General features: G+C 41.9%; 1 protein-coding gene across 1 annotated transcript in view; it reads left to right on the top strand.

Moving 5' to 3' along the window:
• Positions 1 to 26,639, top strand: part of MARCH9 (membrane associated ring-CH-type finger 9) — a 136,478-nt gene that overhangs the window by 104,198 nt on the left and 5,641 nt on the right. The window contains exons 3-4 of the mRNA XM_018562126.1: positions 11,964 to 12,119; positions 25,543 to 25,735. Of these exons, the coding sequence (XP_018417628.1) occupies positions 11,964 to 12,119; positions 25,543 to 25,735 (349 nt within the window). The remainder of the gene's footprint in view (positions 1 to 11,963; positions 12,120 to 25,542; positions 25,736 to 26,639) is intronic.

Genomic DNA, 26,639 nt, shown 5'->3' with positions numbered 1-26,639 from the left:
CTGGGATTTGTAGTCCTCTATAGCTGCTGGTATTCTGCAGTGCGCTGTATAATGATTATACTGCGCAATGCAGATTACCACTGACCAGTTATAGAGGAACAACAAATCCCAGCAATAATACATTATACAGGGTGTTTAATATATTATTGCTGGGATTTGTTGTTCCTCTATAGCTGCTGGTGTTCTACAGTGTGCCGCTTTTTTTTTTTAAACAGGAAACATTAAAACAGGTCCCCCTTACCTGTTTCTGAACCCTTGTAAGTCGTGGCGGCGGCGGCGTGCTCTGCGGGCTTGTGTCCGTCTTGTGCGGTGGCCGCTGCGGTGGAGCTGCGAACAGGCGGGCGTGAGTGGGAAATTCACATTTTAGCCGACGAATCGACAATAGAAAACGCTGACAACATTTTCCATCGTCTATTTTAATCGACTTAATCTAATAATTGTTGCAGCTCTACAGAATACCAATGTATAATACAGCGGCACACTGCTGAACACCAGCAGCTATAGAGGAACAACAAATCCCCGCTTAAGCAGCGGGCGTAAGTGGCGTAAACGGCGGGCGTAAGCAGCGGCGAGCGGGAAATTCGAATTTTAGCCGACGAATCGACGATGGAAAACGTTGACAACGTTTTCCATCGTCGATTTTAATCGACTTAATCGAATAACTGTTGCAGCTCTAGACTATAGAGTTCTTGTTTGACTGTTAAGGTTTTAGGCTTAAAGGGTAAATCATCTGGGAAAATGGAATTACTCCCCCCAATCTGGTCCCCAACCCCCCACCCTCTTCCCCCGCTACACTTACCTTTCAACAAATGCTCCTTCCCCTCTGCTAGTACAGGTGTACTATCCATACCCCGTATTGCCATGTATCGTAGCCCTGCGCTCTGGATTTTGAATTTCACTCACAAATGGCGAGCACTCATTGGTCAGCACAGTCACCTGCCATGTGACCCCATCTTTTATATTTTACCAAAAAATTGGGTAATAATAAATGTTTCATAACATAATAAAGGGACAACTGTTTTTTTTTTTTTTCGGTAGTTATTTCATTATGTAGTAAAAAATTTAAACCCAGTGGTGCTTAAACATCACCAAAAGAAAGCCCCCCAAAAATGGTATCAAATTAATTTCAGTGCAGCGTCGCATGACTTAATAAATGTCAGTCAAAGTACTACAGCGCTGAATACTGAAAAATAGCCTGGCCAGGAAGGGAGTGTGCCCCCCCCCCCTGGTCTTCAAGTGGTTAGACGGTCGACTGAGGGTTGGCTTTATTTACAAATAGTGCTAGATTACAATTAAGGAATGTGGAGAGGGAATATGGATGGGGAGGCAGGCATGAGAATTGGGGTCTTGGTCATTCATCTAGTACCATCATTCTCACTCATTCACACATGCTAGGACCTTTTTCTCTCTCTTTGGAACACTCTCATCAAGTGGGTCATAGCTAATTACATTCTTGCTTGCAGAGTCCATTAAGATTTGTCTAAGAGGTCATGAAGGGTTACCACTGTTCCAGCTTGTGAGTTAGGTTTGTGCAGATGATTACACAGAATGAACGTTTGCGTAAATTCCCCTGCCCCCCAGCATGCATGCTGCAATAGTAAGGAAGTGGAGAAAATAATTACAAACAGGGGCCCTTGATTGTCCCATGGTAAAATGACCCTCAGACATCCATCAGTGCCACTGCTTTAGGAGCCCTCTTGTGGTTTGATGATCCTCATCTGACTCATCACAAAGATTGATCTTTCAGGAGGCAGAGGTTACCTTTATATCAAAGTTATATCATAAATAGCAATTTTCTCAGCAATTTTCTCAGCTCCAACAAATTTAAATGTAGATGTATCCAGACCTCTTTGGGGGGGGGCTCTTGATAACCACTGACAGTCACTGCTCCCCACAGGAATCCCCCCCCCCTTCCAATCCACCAGCGCTGACTGGAGGAACAGACAGGTGAGGGGACGGGCACAGCTGGCTCTGCCTCTAGATAGGCAGAGCCCACTCTCAATCAGCCAGCTGGGTGGATCTAATCAGCATTGTCGGGATCTGTCCCGGCTACACTGCTCTCAGCATATATCCCGCTATATACTGAGTTTTGGGTCATGGGAGTATGTTAGTATACAGTATGACCCCAAAGAGAACTATGGGATAAAAAGGTTACCCCATAGTTCTCTTTTAAGCTGATTAGAAATTTGCTGCCTTTATCTGCACAAAAACATCACTAATCATTATGATGTGTTTCATCCATCAGCAGGAATCAGTGTGATTGTAGTTTGTGACTTTTATTGCTTTAGAAGTGTTCGTGTTGATAGATGGAGAGGATAACTTTACTTATGGGTCTCTGGTGTGTAATTGATTCTTGTATCTATTACAGCTTTATTTGCCTAACAACGTTTGCACTGCAAAGTGGTAGTTTCTGGCACTGCTGTACTATTTAAAGATAACATAGTGTAAGCTGGATTTTTCCTTGAACATGATTGCCAAGATTCCCCAAATGTATTTTCCCAGTAAATAGATTATTTAGTAGATGTAGCCTATGTGTTGTACCTAAATGATAGTAGACACATCTCACTGTTTTCCTTCAATGACTTTAAGGGATCCCTCATTAAATGAAATTTATCTACACAGATACTTGCACTATTATTACATGGACAGATTGTAAAGATCATCTGTTTTGTGCCCTGACCAGATGGTGGCATCATGTAGTCCATGTACCGTCGAATGATGACTTTATTCACAGCAAAATACTGTAGTGGTCATTTCCATATGCTGTTTTCTGGAACTGGAACAGATTTTAACCAGAATCAATAATTTTATCATCAGTAGTGATTCATGTGTCTGTTTATTTTTATCCTAATCATGGTATAGTGCGTTACATCATCCTGAACCCATAACAGGTTTTTCAAGATTGATCTGCCATGTCAATAAATATGGTCAGCTATTGATGTTCATCTATATCTGAGGTCATCAGGTGACCTGGAGGTTAGGTTTGGTGCACAACAGGCAGTTGTGTAGTTTTATTCTGTGGCTTAACTCTGAGCAGCTAGATTTGCATTTGGGTCTAACTGGGTCAACAATCAAGGACTTGTATTTCCCACCAGCATACTGTAGCTTTTTGAAAGCTTAGATGAATATACTGTACACTGTCTGGCAAAAAAAAGTCACCACTTGGATTTAGCTAAGTAAGAGCCTTCCATTGGATATACTGCAGTGATGAATATGTTTTATCTGGCAACAAGTTATTTAACCCTAACTGATGCAGTGAGTACCGTAGCTTCTCAGTTCTTAAACAATCATGTCAGAAGATATATCCTGTGGTCCTGGAAAAGATGTAACTCATGTTGTTTCAGAAGGGTCAAATTATTGGCCCGCATCAATCAAAGGAAACAACTAGGGAGATTGCTGAAACTACTAAAATTGGGTTAAGAACTGTCCAAAGCATTATTAAAACCTAGAAGGATAGTGGTAAACTATCATCTTCAAGAAAGAAACTTAAATGTTTCATGAAATCAAAATGTAAAAAATCAACAGTAGAACTCATAGGTTTGTTTAATAGTGAAAGTGAAAGCATTTCCACACACACAAGAGAACTCAAGGGATTGGGACTAAACAGCTTTGTAGCCTTACAAAACCACTCATCAGCGAGGCAGATCGGGGGAAAAAATCTTCAATTTATTAGGGAGCATAATGATTATACTCTGGAGCAATGTAAAAAGGTCATGTGGCCTGCTGAGTCCAGATCTACCCTGTTCGAGTGATGGGCATCTGGGTAAGAGGGGTAGATAAAGTGATGAACCCATCATGCCTAATGCTTACTGTACATGCCTGTGTGGGCAATGTTATGATCTGGGGTTGCTTCAATTGGTCAGGTCAGGTCTAGGTCAGCAATGATATGTCCTCAAAAAAATGAGGTCAGCTGCCTACTTGTATATACTGAATGACCAGCTTTTTCCATCAATGCATTTTTTCTTCCCTGATGGCACATTGGGCATATTCCAAAATAGCAATTCCAGGATTCAGTCGGGCTCCAAGTATTCTGTCTCTGGGATGGCAAAACAAATCTTTCATTAATACAAATACAAGTGTGAGAAGCCTCAGAGTGACCCTGCAATTCTCCCAGTTTGTATACTACTCATAGGACAGTGTATATGAATGTACTTAGCTTTGTGACAGGTAACATCTCTTTTTTGGAACTAGTTTTGCAGACAGAGGCAACTTCTATATAAATAAACTTACACTGGTATATTGTCTTTTGACAGTGTCCTTTTAAAATATACCTGTACCTTGCCCATTCAGACAACTGGTTTACAGTCATCAGCAGCATACAGTTACCTTTCCTTGTCAATCCCACCACTTAATTCAGCATCTGCAGCAAAATTAAATACCCGGTACTTATGGTTATGGAGTAACATATCACAGTGTTTTGCCAATCACCATTATCACATAGCCAGTCCTTAACCCTGTGCAAGCTATGTGTCTTGTATCATAAAACTTACAAAGGGCTGTCCTTTAACTGCAGAGCAGGGTGAGAGTGAAGGGAAGGCAAATATATTCATCTATATAGGTCTGCATTACAGCAAAACCTGTTGCATTGTCCTGTATGGGCAAACACAATTCACTTTAAAAAGCAGGGAACATGTGTTTAAACTGACAGCAATATAACTTGTCCAAAAAGGTCTGATGCCATCTGTAAATTATAACGAACATTGGATAACGGGCTCCTGTGATATTTGAAACTAGTGGGAAGGGTGTGACAGTGTGCAACTTGTGAAGGAGACATGTGTGGAGGGTATAGTAGCAGGAAATATGTGTGGAATAGGAGTCTGTAGGTATGACATTGGACAGTGTGTTCAGGTAAAGATTGGTTGTGTTCCCTCAGTTTAGCCCACGTGTGTCCCCTCAGTGTGTTTCCTATGTGTCCCCTCAGTATGGTTCATGTGTACCTGGTGAACCAGGGATGGCATTGACAGGAAAGAGTGGTTTTGCTATGTGTTTGCAGTGTGTGGCAGCTCTCTGCCCTAGTAGCTGGACTGGCTCCAATATATTCATCCCAGAGGATTTACAGCTGCTGGCCATGAGGAGACTGATGAGTTAAATAGAGTCAGGAAGCAGGGGATTCCTTGGCTGTGGGAAGCACAGTGAAGGCTGGCTGGAAAGGCAAACAAGCAAACTTGAGGAGGGCACAGCTCGCAATGTGGCACCAATCCTTTCATGAAAATACTGCACCCGGGGCAGCTGCCCCTCCTGGTTCCCCTCATTCTGGTCCTGAGTAAATGCAGTGTTGGTTTGCATCATCTATGTGTTTTTGGATTTAGGTAGAAGGCTGGAAAGCTCAGCAAAATAAAATAAAAACATTAAGACAAAAGCATGTATGGACTTTTTTCTGTTCCTTTCCTTGCTGAAGACACATGGCTTAAACTGACTAGTACAATTAGGACTTCCAAACAGGCTGCCCATAAACAAGCTCTGTCACCAAAAATGACAAGCTGTGAGAGATCTGCCTGTCATTGCTGACACCGCTCATCACCAGCTCCCTCGTCAGCTGCTCCCCGAATGCAGCGGATGTTTTGAAGTGGGACAATGTCTTGAATTATTTGGGAAACAGTCCATAAAATGCAGAACTATCAGAAGAGATGAATAAAAGGTTCAGGCAGTGGTGTTTATTTTATGCAACGCATGTTTTGTGTCCATAGTACCTTTCTTCTTATTGTATTGTCTTGAATATTTTGGTTATATTGAATTGAAGGCACAGTGATATTGCACATTGTATTCTATATTTTTGGGGAGGATTGTAGATCTGTACAGCTGAGTTGTGTGGTTATATGCAAGTACTTTTTATTGCTATGTTCTGGGCACTGGTAGATCTCAGGGCCAGAAAGGAAACTCACAGGACCCACAGCTTTGGTGTCTTAAATGGCAATCAGAGGTTTTCAGGGGTCAATTTAGTGATAAAGGTTAGGTAAAGGCTTAGATTAGATGCAGGTTCAGATTAGGGTTAAGGTTACAGTTAATGAAGCTGCATATCACAGTGAGGGGCAAGTAGTGAGAAAGGAGAGGGTATGCTAGAGTGGTGAGCACAGAAGTTGGATACTATTGATTTTTAAGAGTGTGCTAGTTTTCCAGGCTCCCGGGATGTAATTAAATTAAAATTATTAGATCAAAACAATCTAAAATATAAACAATCAACGCGCTGACCGGTCCGCCGCGATAAAAAGGTTGGGGAGCACTGCTTTACAGGATAGAGTAAATGATGTGCAACCCACAGGTCTACTTTAAGGGTTCATTTTCAAGGTTAGGTAAAGTATAGATTTTGGGGGTTTATGTGTCATTTTAAGGGTCAGATTAAGCATTGAGGCTCAAGTGAAGGTGGAGTTAAAAGCTAGGGTTAATTTAAGAATAGGGGAAATTAACATGTGGGCACACACATTATGCTTAACCTGCTTGTGCTGGCTTAGCCCCACATTAAGAACTAAAAGTGTCGTTTTCTGGGTCTTTGCACGGCTAACTGGAAATATCGAAAAAAAACAAATGAACAAACAAAGATCAGTTCTTTGTAATTTTGTAATGAATAAAGAGTATCTATCAAAAAATGAATTTGAATTTCTTTAATGAATTTCCGTAAGTTTTATCCCACTCCTAATAACATATCGATCTAGAAGTTTGTAAACCAGACATCTCAACTCTCATGGATGTTCCGGGAGTCTCCCACTATAAGATAGCAGCTCCCGGAGGCCCGCGAGAGAAACATTTTATCCCGGAAAGGTTTACTCTGATTTTTCTAGCAGAGTAAACCTTTCCCTGCTATCTGTTTTGGGTTTTTTTTTTTACAGTGGGGCCGCCGACCACCATCAGAGTAAAAAAAAAACGAACAACAGCAAAAAAAAAACCAGACTGAATGAAATGAATTGCTAGGCTGTTATTGGCTATTTCTATTTGCAATAGTAGGCTGGCTATTGTACCCACCCACTTCTTCCATCAATCAGCAGAGGTGGACCTGAAGTTCTCCTTCGCCAGCCTGCTATTGGCTATTGCAAATTGAAATATCCAATAACAGCCTAGCTATTCATTCCCATGCAGTCTGTTTTTTTTTATTCTGATGGCAGGAGCTGTCAGAATACAAAAGAAAGAGCAGATAGCAAGGGAAGCATTAGCTCCCCTACTATCTGCCATCATTTCAGGGAGGTGCCCTCTCTCCCACATCTCTGAAATGAGAAGGGAACATCCCTGAAATGAGATTTTCCAGATTGGGATCCCTGGTAAACTTATTGAAGATGTCCATAGGATGTGCTTCCTAAATGCAGTGACAACATTCCACTTAGTCCTGTAAATATGCACTTTCATGGTTCACCATTCTAACTAAGTATGCCGTTGGAACTACAACTCAACATCTGAATGTTCCACAATGTGACATCATCATTGTTTGCAGAAAGCAATGCATGATTGGATATGTAGTTTTGAGAATTTGAGATTTCAACACAAAGCAGCAGGGAAAGAGATGTAAAGCACACTGAGAATCCAGGAAGTTGATGAAAGTGATGGGCAGACAGAAGGCACTCGCTCTAATATGTATTCCTATTACAATGCTGACTTATAACAGGATAGCATATGCTTTGACTATAGAACTTCTTTTAAATATGTTAAAACATGGGTTCCTTATTAAAGTGTACCTCTCAGTAATAGATTAGTAAACATCATCATTTGAAGAACTCCGAGCAGTTAAAAACATAACCCTTACAATGGGGCTACTCCCGCACCTCAAGGGTTATACTCGCCCAAATCTCGATCATGCGGCAATGACAGCTCAGCTTTCTCTCCCTCCTCTCTGGCTGTGGCATGTCCCTTGACATCCTTATGTATAATATAATACAAGTTAATGGACTTGTATTACACGTGATGACATCTGCGGGACTTAGACTGACAGAAACCAGGGGAGAAGACGCTGCATGGACTAGTCTAGCAGTCAGGCGGGACGGATATTCGGGTGAGTATCTTTTTTAATTTTACATCCTAGACTAAAAGGAGCACTTAACCCTTGAAGTGCAGGGGTAGGCTCACTGCAAGGGTTAAGTTTTTAACTGTCCAGAGTTCTTGAAGATGCAGGCACTTTGACCTTTAGATGTTCTTTCCAGAGCAGAACCAATATAGTTTACTCTATTATAAACATTTTGACATTTGCCAGCGGTGTCAAGATCGGACCCATCTCTTCTGCAACTACTTATTAGCCAGGAGAGGCACCTGTTTTGGTGATGAGCAAATATGATAATAGAAGAGGTGAGAGAGGGGAGGGGAGGCCAGATCTTGATACTGCTAGGAAGTGTCAATATTTGCATATTACATCCTGGGATTCATTGTTGATGGGACACTCAACAGGACAACAAAAAGTATGAGCAGGACAACAAAAAGTATGAGTTTATTTATTGCAGTAGTCAGTTTGGTTAGTCGTTACTGGCAGGTGTACTTTAAGGTTCACATAATCAATGGCAAAAAATGTCCAAATGCAGCTTCTCATTAATGGTATACGACTGGGTGTATTAACTAAATAGAAAAACAAGAATTAAAATTTAATGAAATGCAGCTATAGTCCATTATCATCATGTCATATGTCTGTTTTTCCATGGACCAGTGCATACTTGATGAGCACACATCAGTGTAGAAGGGGCCACACAAAAGATTAGGCATAAATAAACTGCCCAGATTCAACATAACCAATTATAAAGACTTTTAGGGCCAATCCTGTTAGCAGCACCAATCAGCATTATTTGATGCATTTCCAGAGAAAATGCTACAAAATTAGATAGGACTTTGCACTGCATACCAATTGTAATATATACCAAATAGAGAGCACATATTGCTTAGTCACAAGCAGTGGCATAGCGACCCAAGGCAGACGCTATTGGGCCCGCCGCACAGGAGGGCCCGGCCAGGAACAAAGGGACCCCCTGATGCCACGCAGGCCGCCTGGGTCACTATGGCATCGCAGGCTAAGGCTGTCACTAACGGCTGTGAGGAGGAATGAGCTGCTGTCCAGATCACTGACAAGCGGACAGTGATCTTTGCAGCGGCACATTCATCCTTACAGCCGCTGCTGAGTCAGTGACAGCCAGCAGCGGTGGTGGAGGAGGAGGCAGAGCCCGGCGATGGAGGAGTAGGGGCCTAGTGGAGGAGGAGGCCGGGCCCAGTGTTTGTCGAAGGCTCTGACCCATTGAGAACTTTGGTGGCAGTGGAGAAGGAGTCGGGGGTCCGGGCCCAGTGGCAACCGTGGAAGAGGAGGACACCGCTGGCGGTGGAGAAGGCTGACACTGGCTCTGGACTAACAGGTAAGAGGTGTGCAGGGGTGTGACCAGCCCACCTAACACCCTGCAGAGCCCACCATAGAGAGTCTGCAGGGTCACTCTCAGGTGGGCTGTGTGGGATCTGAGGTGGGCTATGTAGGGTCTTAGGTGTGCTCTGCAAGGTGTCAGGTGGGCTGTGAGGAGTCTCAAGTGGGCTCTGCAGGGTGTCAGGTGGGCCGTGCAGGGTCTATGGTATGTGCAGGGTCTGTGGTATGTGAGGGGTCTCCGGTGGGCTTTGCAGGGTGTCAGGTGGGCTGTGCGTGGTCTATGGGTCTCTTTTATGTGCAGGGTCTCAAGTTGGCTCTGCAGGATCTCAAGTGGGCTGTGTTGGGTCTCAGGAGGGCTGTGGGGGGATCTCTGGTGGGCTGTGTGCGGTCTCTGGTGGGCTGTGCGGGGTCTCAGGAGGGCTGTGTGGGGGTCTCAGGTGGGCTGCGCAGGGTCTTAGGTGGGCTCTTCAAGGTGTCAAGGGGGGTCTGCAGGGCCTCTGGTGGGCTCTGCATGGTGTCAGGTGGGCTGTGCGGACAGGAGGGGGGGGGGCGATTTGGGAGGGCATACAAAATTTTACTATGGGGCCCCGTGATTTCTAGTTATGCCCCTGGTCACAAGGCAGTGATGTCACGTGATTAGGATTTTAAAAGTACCATATAATCAGCTGTAGTACCCAATACTGTGTATAGAATCAAATCTTTTTTGTCAATGGCTAGCTAATGGCCATCAATAAACTGATAAGTCAGAATGCAGGGAACAGCATAAGAGTAGAAGTCTGTGTCAGGCATCCTCACAGAAATTGAAGTGTTCAAATATGTTGCCATGTTGACAACATATTTGAACAGGCAAACATGAAATCTACATTTAAACAGTGCTTACAAATAACGGTTGTATACTTTAATAAAAACACAAGAAAAAAAAATTTCAATCAGTTATTCATCAAAAATATCTACATATGCAAAGGTCTAGTGTGAAAAAAATAAGTAAATCCGAAGGCTCAATAGCTGCTCTTTTTAGCAGAAACAACTTCTTGCAGACGATTTTCATATCTGCCCACCAGTCACTGAAAAAGACCGCCCCCTACCGTGCGTTGTAGCACAATACAATGTAGTTACATTGCGTTAGTGCATTGGGCTGCCATTCTGCACTGCAGATTTGTGAATTACCACAATGCATAGGTGTGAATCCAACCGCAAAGTTTTCATAGAAAACAATGGGATTTTCATGTTTGTACGTTTTGTTAAGCGTTCATAGAGCGTTGAACGCGCGACAAAACGTAAAGGTGTGAACGGGGCCTAAGGGTCACTGCATACTGTATATACATAATAAAGTCCTTTATTTACATTTTTACTTTCTCTTGTATATCACCTTTTTCCAAAAACGCACAATTCAAAGTTTACGAATATTTGTTATTTATTAACATTAATACAGTTTATCTTTCAGATTTAGTAAGAAATGTAGAAGTTATATTGTGTTTGTGTGTGCTAATAATGATTTTAGCGTTTGCGCCACTATCAGGGGATGTACAAAATGAGTAACACCATCTTTTAATTCTACAGACCCTGTGCGTTCAGAAATATATTGGAAGGTCTCTTACTTACCTTAAATAAAAAATAAAACAGTGTAAATAAAAAAACAGGGGGAAATTAAAAAAAAAGTAAAAAATAGCAAAAATGGTCTGGCTATCCGAGGTAAAAAATAGGAGGCAGGGCCTGGCAGTGAGAGGATTAAACACATATTTTTTGCACATTAAGCTTATTGATCCCAGTAACTGCGGAAAGGTAGGCACGAAGTAAAGCAGTTCCTAAATACATTTCGGCTTAGGTGATTGGTTGAAGTTTGAACACTGTATATATGAATAATTGCTCTATGTATTTGTAAATCCATACCTGATATGCTCCACCTGTTATGTTACCACTCAAGCAGTACAAGTTACTAGAGGACATCACAGATATCCTTGTATTATAGCAACCAAAATACAAGCGAGAGGCATCAGTCTGTGCCTTTGACATATTTTTGTATCATCTGTGTTTGCCATTGAGCTGTAGCAAATCAATTACTGTAGCACCTTGTTAGCATCTTGTTATCTGGTTGTCATTGCTGAAGGAAAGTACAGGTGGGCAACCAACGTGAGGTTATCGTTCACTTCCATTATTTGGCATCACTCGCGTGACAACATTTAAACATTTTTCTATCTTTTTATTTTTGAGGGTATTTTTTCATTTAGACAGTAGAATTGTTATCTAACCCCTAGGTCACCAGAGATACAGCAGTGTGGTGCTATTTTTTATTTCCCCTCAAGACAGTTTTTCTGTATTCTTACTGTTCACATCCTTTACTATAATAGAATACACTATATTAAAAATCCAGAACAGGACTGCTGGTGACCCCAGTGTTAGTAGAGACGTTTGATGTTACTGAAATCATGTTACCAAAGAGTTGTAAGGAATGGCTAGAGATGAATGGGAGAAGGGGGGTTATTTGAAGCCAGCATGTTGCCACTTCTAATTTGTGCTTCCCTTTCATTGCCCATTCTGAGTAGCAGAACACATTTCCATGTATGGAAGGACAGATAGAACACAGCACATGGCTTAACATTTCTATCCATCTGGGTAACACAATCTTAACATGTTTTTTCTTCCATTCTAGGGGGAACTGCTGAGTCCATGCCGCTGTGATGGATCCGTACGCTGCACACATCAGCCTTGTCTAATACGATGGATTAGTGAGCGGGGATCCTGGAGCTGTGAGCTGTGTTATTTCAAATATCATGTCCTTGCTATCAGTACTAAGAACCCCCTCCAGGTAAGAGAATCCTTAGGCTGCAAATGAATTCTGTCTGTCTGGAAATTAAGACTCCTCTCTGTCTTATGGCATCTTCCGACACATTTATCTTAAAGCGATATTAAAATCAAAACATTCTTAAACTATTTCAAATGGTGATTAAATCACTCACAATGGATGCTGCTTCTTTATGTATAAAAGTTTTATTTTCCTGCTGAATTAGCTGGTTCCCTGATCCCTGGCCCTAATATCCCTGTTGAGGGTGGCTCCTTCAACTTGCCTATGGAGGCACCCTTGTGTGTGCTAGTAAGCTGTGTGTGTGTTCACACAGTTATATCTTAATGGTGGGTGCAGCGGTGACAAACAGATGGCGCCATAGCAGAACAGAGGAATATAGGACACCGGCACTCTAGAATCAATGATGAATACGTCCTTTATTAACGCATGTGTATAACATCACAGTGGCAACGTTTCAGGGTCACCCAAGATCCCCTTCATCGGGTAAAACCAGGTTGGAAGCTTGCTGCCTAGGACTTAGGAGATCTGCAGACAGTAGTCTGTGTTTTCCTTACCTACAGTAAGTGCCTATTAAAGTCAGTGAAGAAAAATATTCTTGATTTGCTTTTAGTAATTAATTGTCTCTTTTCTCTTATTTATTTATTTTTAGTCATTTTAAGGGGGCTGTAGGGCGCACAAATGTGGAAACACTGATTTGTAAAGGGGCTGTAATAGGAGTGATCTCTAACAGTCTCATGTAACGTATCTCCAGTATATGATTGTCTCCAATAGTCCCCAATAACGTCTATACTGTGTTTCCCCGAAAATAAGACCTACCCCGAAAGTAATACCTAGCGCTATCTTCCGAGATTTCTGTAATATAAGACCTACCCCGAAAATAAGACCTACCCCAAAAATAAGACCTACCCCGAAAATAAGACCTGGGGGTCTATTCACGAATCAGCCGAAGGATTTAGCCGTAGCTTCGGCCGATCCTTCGCCCTCTGCTGCAGTTCTCCATCAGGTCCACAACTACTGATTGACAGCTGCAGAGGGCGGGAACAATAGCTAGTTTGCTATTGGCTATTGCAAATTGAAATAGCCAATAGGAATCTAGCAATGCATTCCTATGGCCAAAATTTATTTTTATTTTTTTCTATTCTGACACGGCTCAGTGTTTCTCTCCTTGGAGGCCGGGAGCGGGAGACTCCCGGAGCGCCCGGGAGAGTTTTATTTCTTTTTTTGGACAGCAGCAGAACCGCCGGACAATAGAAAAACTGTTGGGCGGAGCTAGCTGTCATTGCTAGCTCCGCACAATCGTTTTCTATTTATTTTTTTCTACTTTTTTAACTATGTTTCTGTTCTGCTCGGTTCCACAGAGGGACCGAGCAGAACAGCCGAGCCGAATGCCGCTCAGCGGCATTCGGCTATTCACTCACTGCTGTTCGACAGCTATGAGAATAGACCGAACAGCAGCGAGTAGCCTGCCGGAGGTTCAGCTTAGCCGATCCAGATGTTGGATCGGCTGAGTCGAACTCCTTCTGCACTGAAATCAGCCGTACCCCCCTGAAGTGAATAGCCGAACAGCGTTCGGCTCACTTCGCTTTAGGTCGGTCATTCACTCGGCTGCAATACCCTTTCTGTCCCTGGGTGACTACACTCAATCTTCTACTGTATTTATGCAGGGAGTCATGGCTGTCACCCAGGCTGGACCTCAAACATATCGACCTATGTTCATCTATATTTAATAGGAAATGGGGACATCAGTTTACAGAAGGAAGATAATGTTGTTATCCCTTCCAGTTTATATTACAGGAAGTGATGAGGACGCTGCTCTCCTGGCAAAATCAACAGGTTTTTTCTGTACTCACTAAAAATGTTTTTAGCCTGAAAAAGGAAAACTTGTACAGCCACCTCATATGAGGACTGATAAGCTGCAAAAATACAATTTTTGTTCTTGGGTTTGGTTACACTTTAGCATTAGTAAAACAGGCAGCATCCTATAGTGGACAGCAGAGAAGATGATCTTGCATGTAAACTCACAGCGTGCTTTTGTCTCACATTGTTATGATCTGAGAGATAGTCAGGAAACAGTCAGGCCCAGAGAACAGTCAGGAAAAGAATTGCTTCACAGCTTTTAAGGGCAGAGAGGCAATGAGCTGGAATGTGTATTGCTAAATCTACTGGTTATTAAAACACACATTTGCGGTGTACAGTTCCAAGTTCTTTTGTGCTGGAGGTGAGTACCTATACCAAAAGGGGAGAACTTATAGGATACTCTAATGTATTTTTCTCCAGTTCCTCTTATTATAAAAATAGACAGAAAACCCTATAAAATGAGATTGCTCAGAGGTAAGGGGCAAATTTAAAGCACACTTGAAGTCTAAAGCAGTAGTTCTTAACCTTTCTAGGGCCGGGACCCAATGGTAACATTTCCCAAGTTGTGGTGACCCCCAACGGACCGCTTGACTCCAGACTTAGTAAGGCGCTGGACTTGGGACTAAAAATAGAAGCACACTCACAAGAATGCAAGCCCTCCCCAGCCCCTGCTACCTGCTTGCCTGCTCTGTCTCCATGCAGCCTTCTCAGCCCCAGCACTGCTTGGACGCCCGTCTCTTGCAGAGCTCAAATTGTATGGGAGGCAGGAGGACAGCAGCGGCTGTGAATAGAAAAGCCCTGCTGTACACACTCCCCGGCCACTAGATGGCCGCTGCAGCGGTCAGGGAATGTGTATAGCGGCACTTTTATATTCACAGCCTCTGCTGTCCTCCCACTGACTGACACTGCTGCGCTAGGAGGAGGCTGAGGAGCCTCTCACCTAGCGCAGCAGAAGTGGATGTTGCGACCCCCTCAAGAGTGAGTTGCGACCCACTTTTGGGTCGCAACCCACAGGTTGAGAAACGCTGGTCTAAAGGTTAACAGTACATAGTGCTATTGGTGGGCCCAAAACATGGCACCAAATTCAGTAGAAAAAAAAATCTTACACTGTGAAGATAAATTCCTCGAAATGTAATCCCCAGCCGTTCCCGGTCACAGCCCGGGCTTTCCAGATGCAGTGCACACTGGAAAAGAGATGTTATCAGAATACCTTCCAGTCTTCGACGGGCTAGATAGTTTAGGAGGCGGGAACCTAATGATATCAGTCTCTCAAAATACATATGGAGCAGTGTTAATTTTGATGACAAACTTCAATTTAGTCTTAAGCAGCAGAGTGAATAACTAAGCCGAAGTGAAGTAAGCTGAAGGCCATTCGGCTATTCACTTCGGCCTTGTATGGCTGATTTTAGCCGTACATCTGCTAAAATCAGCGGTTACATAGGCTGGCTTTGGATGGCTTCGGTTGAGCCGAACATGCTCAGCATGTTCTGCTGAGCCAAAGTGAAGAACACGTTCGACTCAGCTGATCCAACATCTGGATCGATTGAGCCAAACCTCCGGCAGTTCACTCGCTGCCATTCGCCCCTATTCTCATAGTGGCCGAACGGCAGTGAGTGAATAGCCGAATGCCTCTGAACAGCATTTGGTTTTGTTATTCTGTTCGCTACTTCACAGGTAGCAAGCAGAATAAACAAAAATGATATGTTAATTTTTAAAAAATTTTAACAAATTTTAAGAAGGACCCCCCCCCCAAATGGGTGGATAAATGTGGGGTCCCCCCTAAAATTCCCAACCAGACCCTTAATCTGAGCACAGGCTTGGCAGGGCAGGAAAGGAAGGGGGACGAGCGAGCGCCCCCCCCCCCCGCACACGCCATTCCAGGCCACATGCCCTCAACAATGGGAGGGTGCTTTTCCAGGGTCCCCTTTTCTTTCTCCCTGACTTTCACACATCTGTACAGTTTGTGCAGTAAGTGTTTGCTAGCTGGTGTCCCGCTGGGTAGATCAGTAGTGCACGTCTCCCTACTACAGGTAAAACTCAGGTAACCGGAAGTCCAAATGCAATAGTCACTCATATTCATTTCGTTGTCAATGAAAATTCCCAGAATTTTTGTTTAGTTTTCATTCCATTAACTTCTCCATTACTTACAGGGTTATTCACAAAAGGGTGAAGAGTTTGGAGAAGGCAGGAGAAGTGAACAATCTAGGACAAAATAGCTGATTTGGAAACATTCTCCAATTCAGCTCACTTTCCAGTTAAGCCATTTTGTCCTAGATTGTTCACTTCTCCTGCCTCCTCCACACTCTTCACCCTTTTTTGAATTACTCTGTTAGTTTTTGTTTAGTTTTCGTCACTAAAAAACATGTAGATAAAGATAAAAAAAACTAAAATGTTTCATCTCTGAAATGTACACTGATGTGGAGAGCCCTGGCCCTGGGATCAAAAAGTGCTGTGCGCCCATTTTTATTTAGATTTACAATCTATTGCTCTTTGGCTATGAGACCACCTATGGTAATATTAATTGTTGAAGACTTAAGTGCATGTAAGAAAACAGTTGGTTTGAAGGCTTGTAGGTGGTGCTTCACTTAATCCATTCAATCAAGTTAAATGTGGACAAACTGCATCCACATCATATCATACAAAAGAAATTAATAATTTTTTGGGAATTTCATTTTCCTTTGGATAAATGTACTCTGCTCTAGGTGCATGCACATAAAATTAGAGTAAACAAGAATAATTACACATGACAACAAATCTTTTCAAAAGTTTTGCTTCCTGAAAAACTTTTAGTGATTATGACAGACCCCTTTAAGCTGAACACAAACATATTTTAAGAATGACTGTATTATGTGAGACTCTTGAGAAATATGAAATTAACTTTTAATCACTATAATCTTCTTAATCGCATAATGTTAATTTATATATAATGCATAATTTCTCATATGTAGTACAAGTTCAAGAGGACTGAAAGGGTTTTGCTGATGATTTGTGTTTGTACTCGGTGTCCGGTGCATGTCTTTGCAGTGTCCAACAATAGTCAGCCAGCACTGATATATTCCAGCCGCCCAGATATATATTTGTTGGGTCTACAAGTGGTTTATGTGCCACATTTTTCTATCCTGGAACCAAATTCCTTTGGAGTGGCCATTCTTTTTAATATAATGTGACTTTTTTGCACGGCTGTCCCATTCAAAGATTAAATAACAGTTCTTGGTATATCCAAGCAGCAGGGCCACTACTTTTAGATCTCCAGAGATATTTGAGTTGTATTGGATGTGCTTCAACAACAGTTCCATGTTTTCGTATTTTTCCATAATTTGTGCAGCATAGCCAACAGTATTGAAGTATGTACCGCTGTGAAATAAGACAGCCCTGAGGCTTAACCACTTCCGGGCCGGCCGTAGTAAAAAAACGGCCGGCCCGGAGCTCTCTAGATCTGAGCGGGCGTCTTTAGACGTCCGCTCAGATATGCCCCCTTGCGCGCGGCGCTGGGCGCACGCGAGCGGGACACAGCCCAAATTTAAAAACAAGGAAGCGATTCCTGTTACCATACAAGCGATCCGTGTATGGGGTGCCGATCGGTTCCCACCGCTAAAATTCAAAAATTAGGAGGCAGCTGTCATTTGTAAGGAACACACGGAGCTCCTGGGATTTGTACATCTCTGTTTTAATGTACGATTTTGTTTTTATAAATATAGATAAAGAGATGCACAGATACCAGTTTTGCGAGTACGAGTACTGGTACTCGCCGAGTACTTACAAGTACGAGTACTGATACATTTTTGTTTATGGTCATGTGACAGTTTTTCTAAAACAATACAGACTAATGATTTCAGGACAGTGGTGGAGTGCCAGAGCCAGGTCACAGCTGCAACCGCTGCAACACTGGTAGTTCTCATGAAAATGCCAAGTATCTGCACTGGTACTCGAAAAGTATCTGTGCATTCCTAATATTGATGAATCAATAAAGAGACTCTATTCTAGTGGGTCATGCTTACAATCCAAAGCCATGAACAAACTGTCAATGTCAGTACAGAAAGTGAGGTTGTCTGCTTGTGCAAAGAAACTTTTTAAATCATCTTCGATAGGGATGCACAGATACTTTTCGAGTACCAGTGCAGATACTTGGCATTTTCATGAGAACTACCAGGGTTGCAGAGGTTGCAGTTGGAACCTGGCTCTAGCCCTCCACCACTGTCCTGAAATCATTAGTCTGTATTGTTTTAGAAAAACTGTCACATGACCATAAACAAAAATGTATCATTACTCATACTTGTAAGTACTCGGCAAGTACCAGTACTCGTACTCGCAAAACTGGTATCTGTGCATCCCTTTATCTATATTTATAAAAACAAAATCGTACATTAAAACAGAGATGTACAAATCCCAGGAGCTCAGTGTGCTCCTTACAAATGACAGTGGGCTCCTAATTTTTGAATTTTTCTCTAGTGTAGTCTTGGAGCTCAAAAGTATCGGTACATGTACTCGTACTTGTACCGAGTACTGTACTTGGTATCTGTGCAACCCTAATCTTCGAAAACAGAGATTTTCGTACTTGGTTTTAGAAAACACCATCCTTGCAATCATGAACCCAATAGTTCTGATTTTGATTTTGACAAACCAGAGTCTCTGGCCAGGTCTTTTAATTCTGACTGTGTTATGAGATGAGGCTTGCCAGACATACACGATTCCAAATCCGGATCATTGACACAGTCTGTACTGGGTTGGTGCATTGCAGCATCTTTATCAAAGCTCCATTTTTTGGTGGCTTTGGTAATGGCAAGCTCTCATCATGTGGCACTGGTCTCATGGCTGAGGGCAGATTGGGGTACTCAATTGATTTCTTATTTTTAGCCTAGAAACCGGAGACATTAGTCAGACAGAAGTAACAGTCCATTACGTGATCCTTCTGTTCTCGCCATATCATCGGGACACAAACGGCATTGACAGCTCATCTTGCACAACAAGAGCCCATGCCTTGTGCTGATCATGAATCTTTAAACCAAAGTAGAGTTCATACACTTTCTTAACAAGTCCAGTCATATTGCGTCTTTGAGACTTGGGTGTATAGTCGCCACAAATGTAGAAGAATGTGTGCCAACTGTTTTGACATTGGCGAGACATTTCTGATGTCACCAACTGTACTACAACTACAATAGCAAGTCTGTAACTGGGTTGGGTCTAGTTGTTGCGTTGCGAGCTACCTTTAGCCGTTACAGCAGCATGCACTAAACCTAAGCATTCCCAGGCATGCCCAACCTGTGCAGGTTTCACAAACATTATGCAATTGGCCCTATGTGCAAGTCTGGACATGTATGAGCTACATAAAGCATCATGTAACACAATCGAAAAAGAGTAAAATTAAAATGCATCAAGAAAATACAAAAATAAAAGATTTAAAAAATGGTACATGATAGGTTACATTATACTTAATTTTTGTGATTAGCAGCCCAAAATATATAACACACACAAGTGTTCAAAAAGCAAAATCTTTGTTGTCCAGTGTTAAGAGCAAATATACAGTATATATATATTTAATCCATTTTATTCAGCAAACATTCTGTTACATTGTGCTATTGTGATGATGTTCAAGCATAAAGTATTCAAAAGAATTGGTTTGCATGCAGTGTGCAGATTCTAACTGTTCACAGAATGCACCTTCTAACTGTGCACGAATGCACCTTTAAAAATTGCTAATGGTGGGCTATTGCAGAAAATATAAAGAGAAAGAAAACAAAGAGAATTAAGAAAAGGAATATCAAGAAATAAATAGTGAGATGTAGAAGATAGATTAGACAGTGACAATATGTAATGTTCAGTTGACTTCATTAAAAGAAAGAGTAAGACAATGAGAGAACCACGAAGATACACTTATGATGTTGATTTACTAAAGGTACATTGGCTGCTCACTTTGCAAGAGAATTTCCCCTTAGTTTTGCAAATGAGGTGAAGCTGTACTGACTTCCATCATCCAATCATGTGTTTTTTTCCTTGCCTCTGATTGGGTATTCTTTGCAAAAGGAATTTTCACCACATCCACTAAGCTAAGTGAAAATTTCCTTGTAAAGTGAACAGCCTATTTTCCTTTAGTAAATCATCTCCTGTATGTGCAAAATGTAGGGGGAAAGTATACATAATAAACTTTTAAAGGAATATTAATAAAAGTTTTGTTTTATATGTGGTGGGTAGGATCATATTCTAGATATTTTAGTGGTCATCTCCCACAAAGAGATAGTTCAAAATGTTTATATTAAAGGCCATATTGGTAAGAATATAATTCCTTGTTATATATATTTCTACATTTGCTCTTTATATCTTTAAGGGCATGCGTTTACCTTTAACAATTGTGTGCCAAGTTACGTAAATACCCTTTCTCAGGCTAAGGCCTGCCATGCCATAAGTCATGAATAAATTGGCCTTCTTGGTGCATGTCAGACTATTGGTATTTATGCTTTTGTAATGGTTACATTTTACTCCCTTCCTCACTTTTCAGCCCAAAGAATTTGTATTAACTGTTTTATTAAAGTAGACCTGTCATATCAATTTGATAGGTAGAACATTCATAAAGCAGCCAGTGTGTGTAAACCTGAATGCACTGTACATTTAGTAGCTCACTTGGTTCTTTTTCATCTAAATTGTATTCAGTTTTCAGTAAATAATTCTGTTAAGAAAGTCTGACATCAGAAATGTATTTGCTAGAGATTTTCACAATAGCCATGTCAAGCTGAGAAGGTCAAACACACTATATGGAACAATAGGTTATATGAGGTAACAGAGGGTAATACGATGTAAGACTGTCTTCTATCTGTATCTGATACCTCCTGCTGTGATGAATTAATTACAGACATTACATTACTTACCTTATTCATTACATGGACCTTATTCATCAAAGACTGCTAATTCTTAAAGCCAAACTCCAGCTTCAGTTTTAGACAGTAAAACATGCTCCTATGCTGTACAATTTTTTTTTTTTTGGTCTGATTTCACTGCACCCATACATTTTTGCATACAGATCGCTGGAAAATGCTATGCAACCTTCACAAATATCCACATATCCCTAGCTTTCCTACATTTTGCACTCCCTACCCAACTCAAAGCTGTCCTCCAGATCATTGTCACCCTTTGAAGAATCGGGTTGGGGGAGGCGCATGGTTCATAAGACTCTTTCTACCTCTTAGCAGCTTTGGCTCTATGCATCCTCACAGACTGACCTGGCCTTCCTTCGTAAGTAGGGGAAAGACCTACAGGCCACCTTCATGGACAAACAAAAAGTCAGGATTGTGTTCTTTGCTCACAAATCTTCTATTTATAATAAATATCAGGAGATCACATACATCATCATGAGAAAGTGGTATAGAACCCCCTCCATTTAGCCAAATGTTCCCACAAAAAAATGACAACTGCTGATGTTGCTCTGCAGATAGACGTACCTTAATATATATTTTCTGGGACTGTCCACAAATCAGGCCTTTTTGGCAACGGGTTTCGAAACTTTTTACATAATTGACAGGTATTACCTACCCTTTCAGTCGACCCAGCATCTTGCTCCTGCTGAACCTCACATCATTGTCCAGGAAGAGATACAGGAAATCATTATTGATTCATTTGTTAAATGCTGCCCAAACATGCATCCTGAGTGCCTGGAAACAAACAAGACTCTCAATGGTGGGTCAGTGGTTTGCCAAAGTGAATGAGATCAGAGATATGGAGAAACTCACCTCAACCCTAAAAGATAGATCTGGCGAGAACTTGCAGAGTTAGTTTTACTGGGAACAATTCTTACACTACTGCAGAATACTTGCAATATCTCTAGAGTTCTTGCCACTAAGTAACCCTTCTGGTGCTCAAAGCAAGTGTCATACATAATAATATCCTGCCTTTTATTCCTGCTCTAAGCATTCTGTATAGCATGTTCAGCTCAGCTTAACCCACTGGCAACTTGAAGGAGGGAGGTCTAAGCAGTGAAACTAGCACAAATGTCTGATCTAGTATATGTTTATAGATGTCACCTGATCAAAGTTTTTCTTAAAGGTATGCACATACATCTGCACTCTTATTTCATACAGATGTGCATGTATGTAAGTAATAATCAACCTTGGCCTGTCAACATTTCCCCCCTTCCCCTCCCCAAGCCAAACGTATATGGCCAAAAATATCCTTTCATATGGGCAGGATTTGGTAACAGTCATCTATGGGGACCTTTGTTTCAGAACTAAAGGGTCTTTGTTGAGCAATTATCAATGTGTTCTCAGTCAGAATTGTATACACGGGAACTATGACATAAAGAGTAACACCTTGCCATCTGTCTAAATTCACTCTTTATTGCTAGCCAGGTGTAACTAGGAATTATGTTTTACTTGCTTTATGTTTTTCAAATTGGCCCTTGTGAGCCTTGAGCTTTTATATGGAATAGACATTCACGGACGGTGAGTCAGCAACTGATTACATGGTGAGCACTCTGACTGCACAATGTACACACAGAAATGCTGCACTTTTTGTCAGCTGACTCACTATCCTGGAACATCTAAAGTGAGATAATTCTGGGGCTTTTGTAAGCAGCAATGTACAGGCAAAATATGCTTTTTGAGGGTACCACTTATCTGTTATCACAATTTAATAGATTGTTATCCATTTTTCAGTGTTAACCATTTTTTTATGGTAACTGTACATTGCTCATTCTAGATGGCATCAGAATCAGCCCAATCAGGACTCCCATAGCAGCATATTTCAGTTATGACATTTAATTGTTATCATAATTGAGTTAAAAAAATAAATGGCCATTTATTTTTTTTGCTTGACATCTGATATGTTGAAAATCCCTTCTTCCTTTCGAAATGATGTACATTAAAACAGAAAAAGCTTAAAGTTACATTAAAGTCAAAATGTTTTTCCCTTTATGAGGTTTCTTAATCCGATCTTCCTCTTCTTTCCTGATGTTTTCATCTGTCCCTCCAGCGGTGCGGCGGCTCTCCGATCCAGCGCTGACTCCTCTCTGCTTGCAGTCACTTCCGATCCAGCGGTGTCTGCATGCGGGTGCACGCGTCCATAGACTTACCTTGCGTCTCTGCTTGTCTCCCGGCTGAAAATCCGAACTGCGCATGCGCCCGCCCCAAGATGCTTTGCGGCCGCCCGAGCAGTTTCGGATTCTCGGGCGGGAGCGTGCGACGAAAACAGGGTAAGTTTAAACCGCTTGCTAGCAGTAGATATAGGCAAGAAAAACGGAGGGTTTAGAAACCCTTTAAGGATAAAACTTCAAGGAAAAGTGTACAAAACAGATTCCATTTGCCACATGATTGGTTGCTATGGACAACACCAGTTCTTTTTCCTCATAATCTCATAAATGTCTCAGTTTTTACAACATCAGAAGATGGCACATACAAAATATTGTACTGCATTATAGATAGAAGCAGGAAAGTGAAAATACAAGTGACTTTTTTATTAGCTCACTAAAGGTAAATCTTTTGAAAATAACCAGTTGTCCTGTTTTTATATGAATACACGTCTGAAGTCAATATTCTTAACATCTTGCACTTATTTTCAGCCAAAAAAATATTGGTATTATTTTCACTATAATGCATATGTATTGCTCATAATCTTGATGGGTTGCTTGTGAAAGAATTCATGTCAATAAATGTCTTATTTCACCTAATTTTTATTGTTAAAGACCAACTCATGTGACTCTATGGGGTCTATTAACAAAGCTGCCGAAGGATCTAGCCGTAGCTTCGGCCGATCCTTCGGCTAGCTCCGGCCCCAGTGTCCCCAGGGACACTGTTCTCTAGACAGCTCAACTCTCCCGGGCGCTACGGGAGTCTCCTGCTCCGGGCCGCCTACGAGAGAAACACTGCTTTTTCTTTTTTTTTATTCTGACATGGAGCCGTTGGCTGTCGTCAGAATAAAAATAAAATAAAAAGAATGTTCACCATAGCGAGTAGCCTGCCGGAGGTTCGGCTTAGCCGATCCAGATGTTGGATCGGCTGAGTCAAACTCCTTCTGCACTTCGGGTCGACCGAACATGCTGAGCAAGTTCGGCCGACCCGAAGCCACACGAAGCCAGCCAATGTACGACTGATTTCAGTCGATTTACGGCTGAAATCAGCCATGCCAGCCTGAAGTGAATAGCCGAACGGCGTTCGGCTCACTTCGCTTCAGGTCGGTCATTCACTCGGCTGCCTACCGCAGCTTAGTAAATAGACCCCTATGTGTGTAGGTGATTTCTTCTTCTTTTTTAACAGTACTGTAGAGGGTTTTAGTGAAATATCAGAGGTCCAAACAGAACCCTGGTATTTCACTTTTAAATAGGAGAAAAATACTGAGGCCACAGAGTCCTCAGTCTGTTTCCCATCTGCAGCCCTAGCACTCACTGAACAGGAAGTACTCTGTATAGAGCTCTCCCTGTTCATTCACAAACTAAGGAGATGAACATTTACCATCTCCTCAGTTATAAGTGAACAATAGAGTGATCAGCATGAATCACTCCAGTGTAAATTTGGGAAAGTGAAGGATTGGTAATTATTATATATATTTACCATTCCTTTACTCACCATCCTGAATCCAACGTGCACGCGCACTTTGTGTTCCCTCCATAACCTGCTGTTTCTGCCAATACAGGCAGAGGGAGAGCAAGGGGAATGAAAAGGCACAGAGAGAACACAGAGGGGCGCAGTTTGCCACTGCCCATTTTTGAAAGAATGATTGTGATCAGTGGCTGATGATAACTATTAATTTATTCAGAAGGGTCTAGGGCCTTGGTTCTCAACTGGTGGGTCGTGACCCAAAAGTGGGTCGCGACCCCATGTTAAGTGGGTCGCCGCATGCCTTCCACTTTTCTAGGTGGGAGGCTCCTCAGCCTCCCCCTAGCCCCCCTGTAGTGCAGCACTGTCCATTCTTACACCAAGTAGCCATTCAAAATATGCTGCCCAGCGCCAAGTGTTGACTTGAGGTGGGGTGGGCTGGGGGTATGGCTGCGATGAAGCTCCCTCCATACATTCATTACTTACAGCTCGCTCGCATGTCCTGTAGAGGTTCCTGGACTGGAGTGACATCACATTCTGGCTCCCAGCACCTCTACAGGGTGCACATGTGAGCGGCACAAGCAAAGCACATATGGATGGAGCTCCATCACAGCACAGCAGCCCACACTGCCATATGTTCCACTGCAGTGCGACTTGGGTCACGACTTCATGACCGAGGACAAATGTGGGTCCTGAGGTTACACAAGTTGAGAACCACTGGTCTAGGGGACCCTTCTGTTATAATTTTATGGTCGCTGAAGTGACCACGAGAATGCTGCTGGCGTAAAGCATGCTGACCTGGCCAGCTGGATGTAGTTCTGTCCCACCATACATCTTGTCAGTGACAGGAAAAGGGTTAAATGAATGTCAGGATTTGGTGTTAGTGAGTGTCAGTTTTAACTTACAGCCTGTTTTGACTGCTACTTTTAGTAAGTTTTAGTTTCATTACGGTTCATGTGAGCTATCAAAAATAAATTAAACTTTTAATGTACAGTATATAATTCATTTATTGCCAATGTCATGTATATCTGACCACATTTTACTTTACGTTACAGTGGCAGGCCATCTCCTTGACTGTGATTGAGAAGGTGCAGATAGCAGCTATAATACTGGGCTCCCTCTTCCTTATTGCCAGCATATCCTGGTTAATCTGGTCCTCTCTCAGCCCCTCTGCCAAATGGCAGCGTCAAGACCTGCTGTTCCAGATCTGCTATGGCATGTATGGCTTTATGGACATTGTCTGCATAGGTGAGAGAAACATGGGTATTCCATTGAATGTTCACTAATGCTCTTTATTTTATTAACACACACAGGGGGAAATTTATCAAAAGCAGAAGAATCTGGAGCAGTTGTCTATGTCAACCAATCAGCTTCTCTCTTCAGTTTGTTCAGTTAAGGTTTGAAAATGAAAGGTGGATGCTGATTACCAGTATCCCTAAGAATGAGATGATTGGTTGCCATGCACTGCTGCTCCATATTTTGTCTGCTCCAGTTTTGATGAATTCGCCTCATAGTATATAAAAATAACTGGAACTCTGATTTAATTTCCAGTTATATGCATGTATCTAATTTGTGTTTTGTTCCATGTTCCTCTAACCATCCTACAACTCGTAGGTTTACTTCTGTCTGAATTGACGTAAGGACTTGAGTACATGTGCATTAGTTAAAACCAGAAATGCTATTCTTCACATACAATTCAATGAGAATGCAAAAGCAACTCAGAAGCAAAGCAGCGGCAGCTCAGAATGAACACATAAACATCTCAATGTAACTGAATTCACATGAACGTATAATGCATTTGCCTATCTATGCAAGCCCTTAGAGAGAAGTTGTCTGTTTGGTGTAGAAGATTCAAATGTAAGTTCCACTTTGGATAAGAACTAATGCAGATAGTTTTTACATACTGTATATCTCTGAGAGTTATTTATGCTACCGTATATTAAAGAAAAAGATCATTTTCATGCTTTCTAATGTTTCCATATGCATTCCTTTTTCCATGTGGTCCACCAAGTTACTGTATATCATACCTTGTGGCTTAAAGGACATTTCCCCCTTTGTAAGTGATTTGTGTTTTTTTGTGGTAATGTAGAGGTGCAGGTGGAAATGCCCTTTAAAAGATTATCAGTTGGCTGTGTAGAACCTATTGATATCC

Source organism: Nanorana parkeri, unplaced genomic scaffold, assembly GCF_000935625.1.
Source record: "Nanorana parkeri isolate BGI_ZX_2015 unplaced genomic scaffold, ASM93562v1 scaffold561, whole genome shotgun sequence".
Classification (NCBI taxonomy): Eukaryota; Metazoa; Chordata; class Amphibia; order Anura; family Dicroglossidae; genus Nanorana; species Nanorana parkeri.
This window is presented reverse-complemented; position numbering and strand designations above follow the sequence as displayed.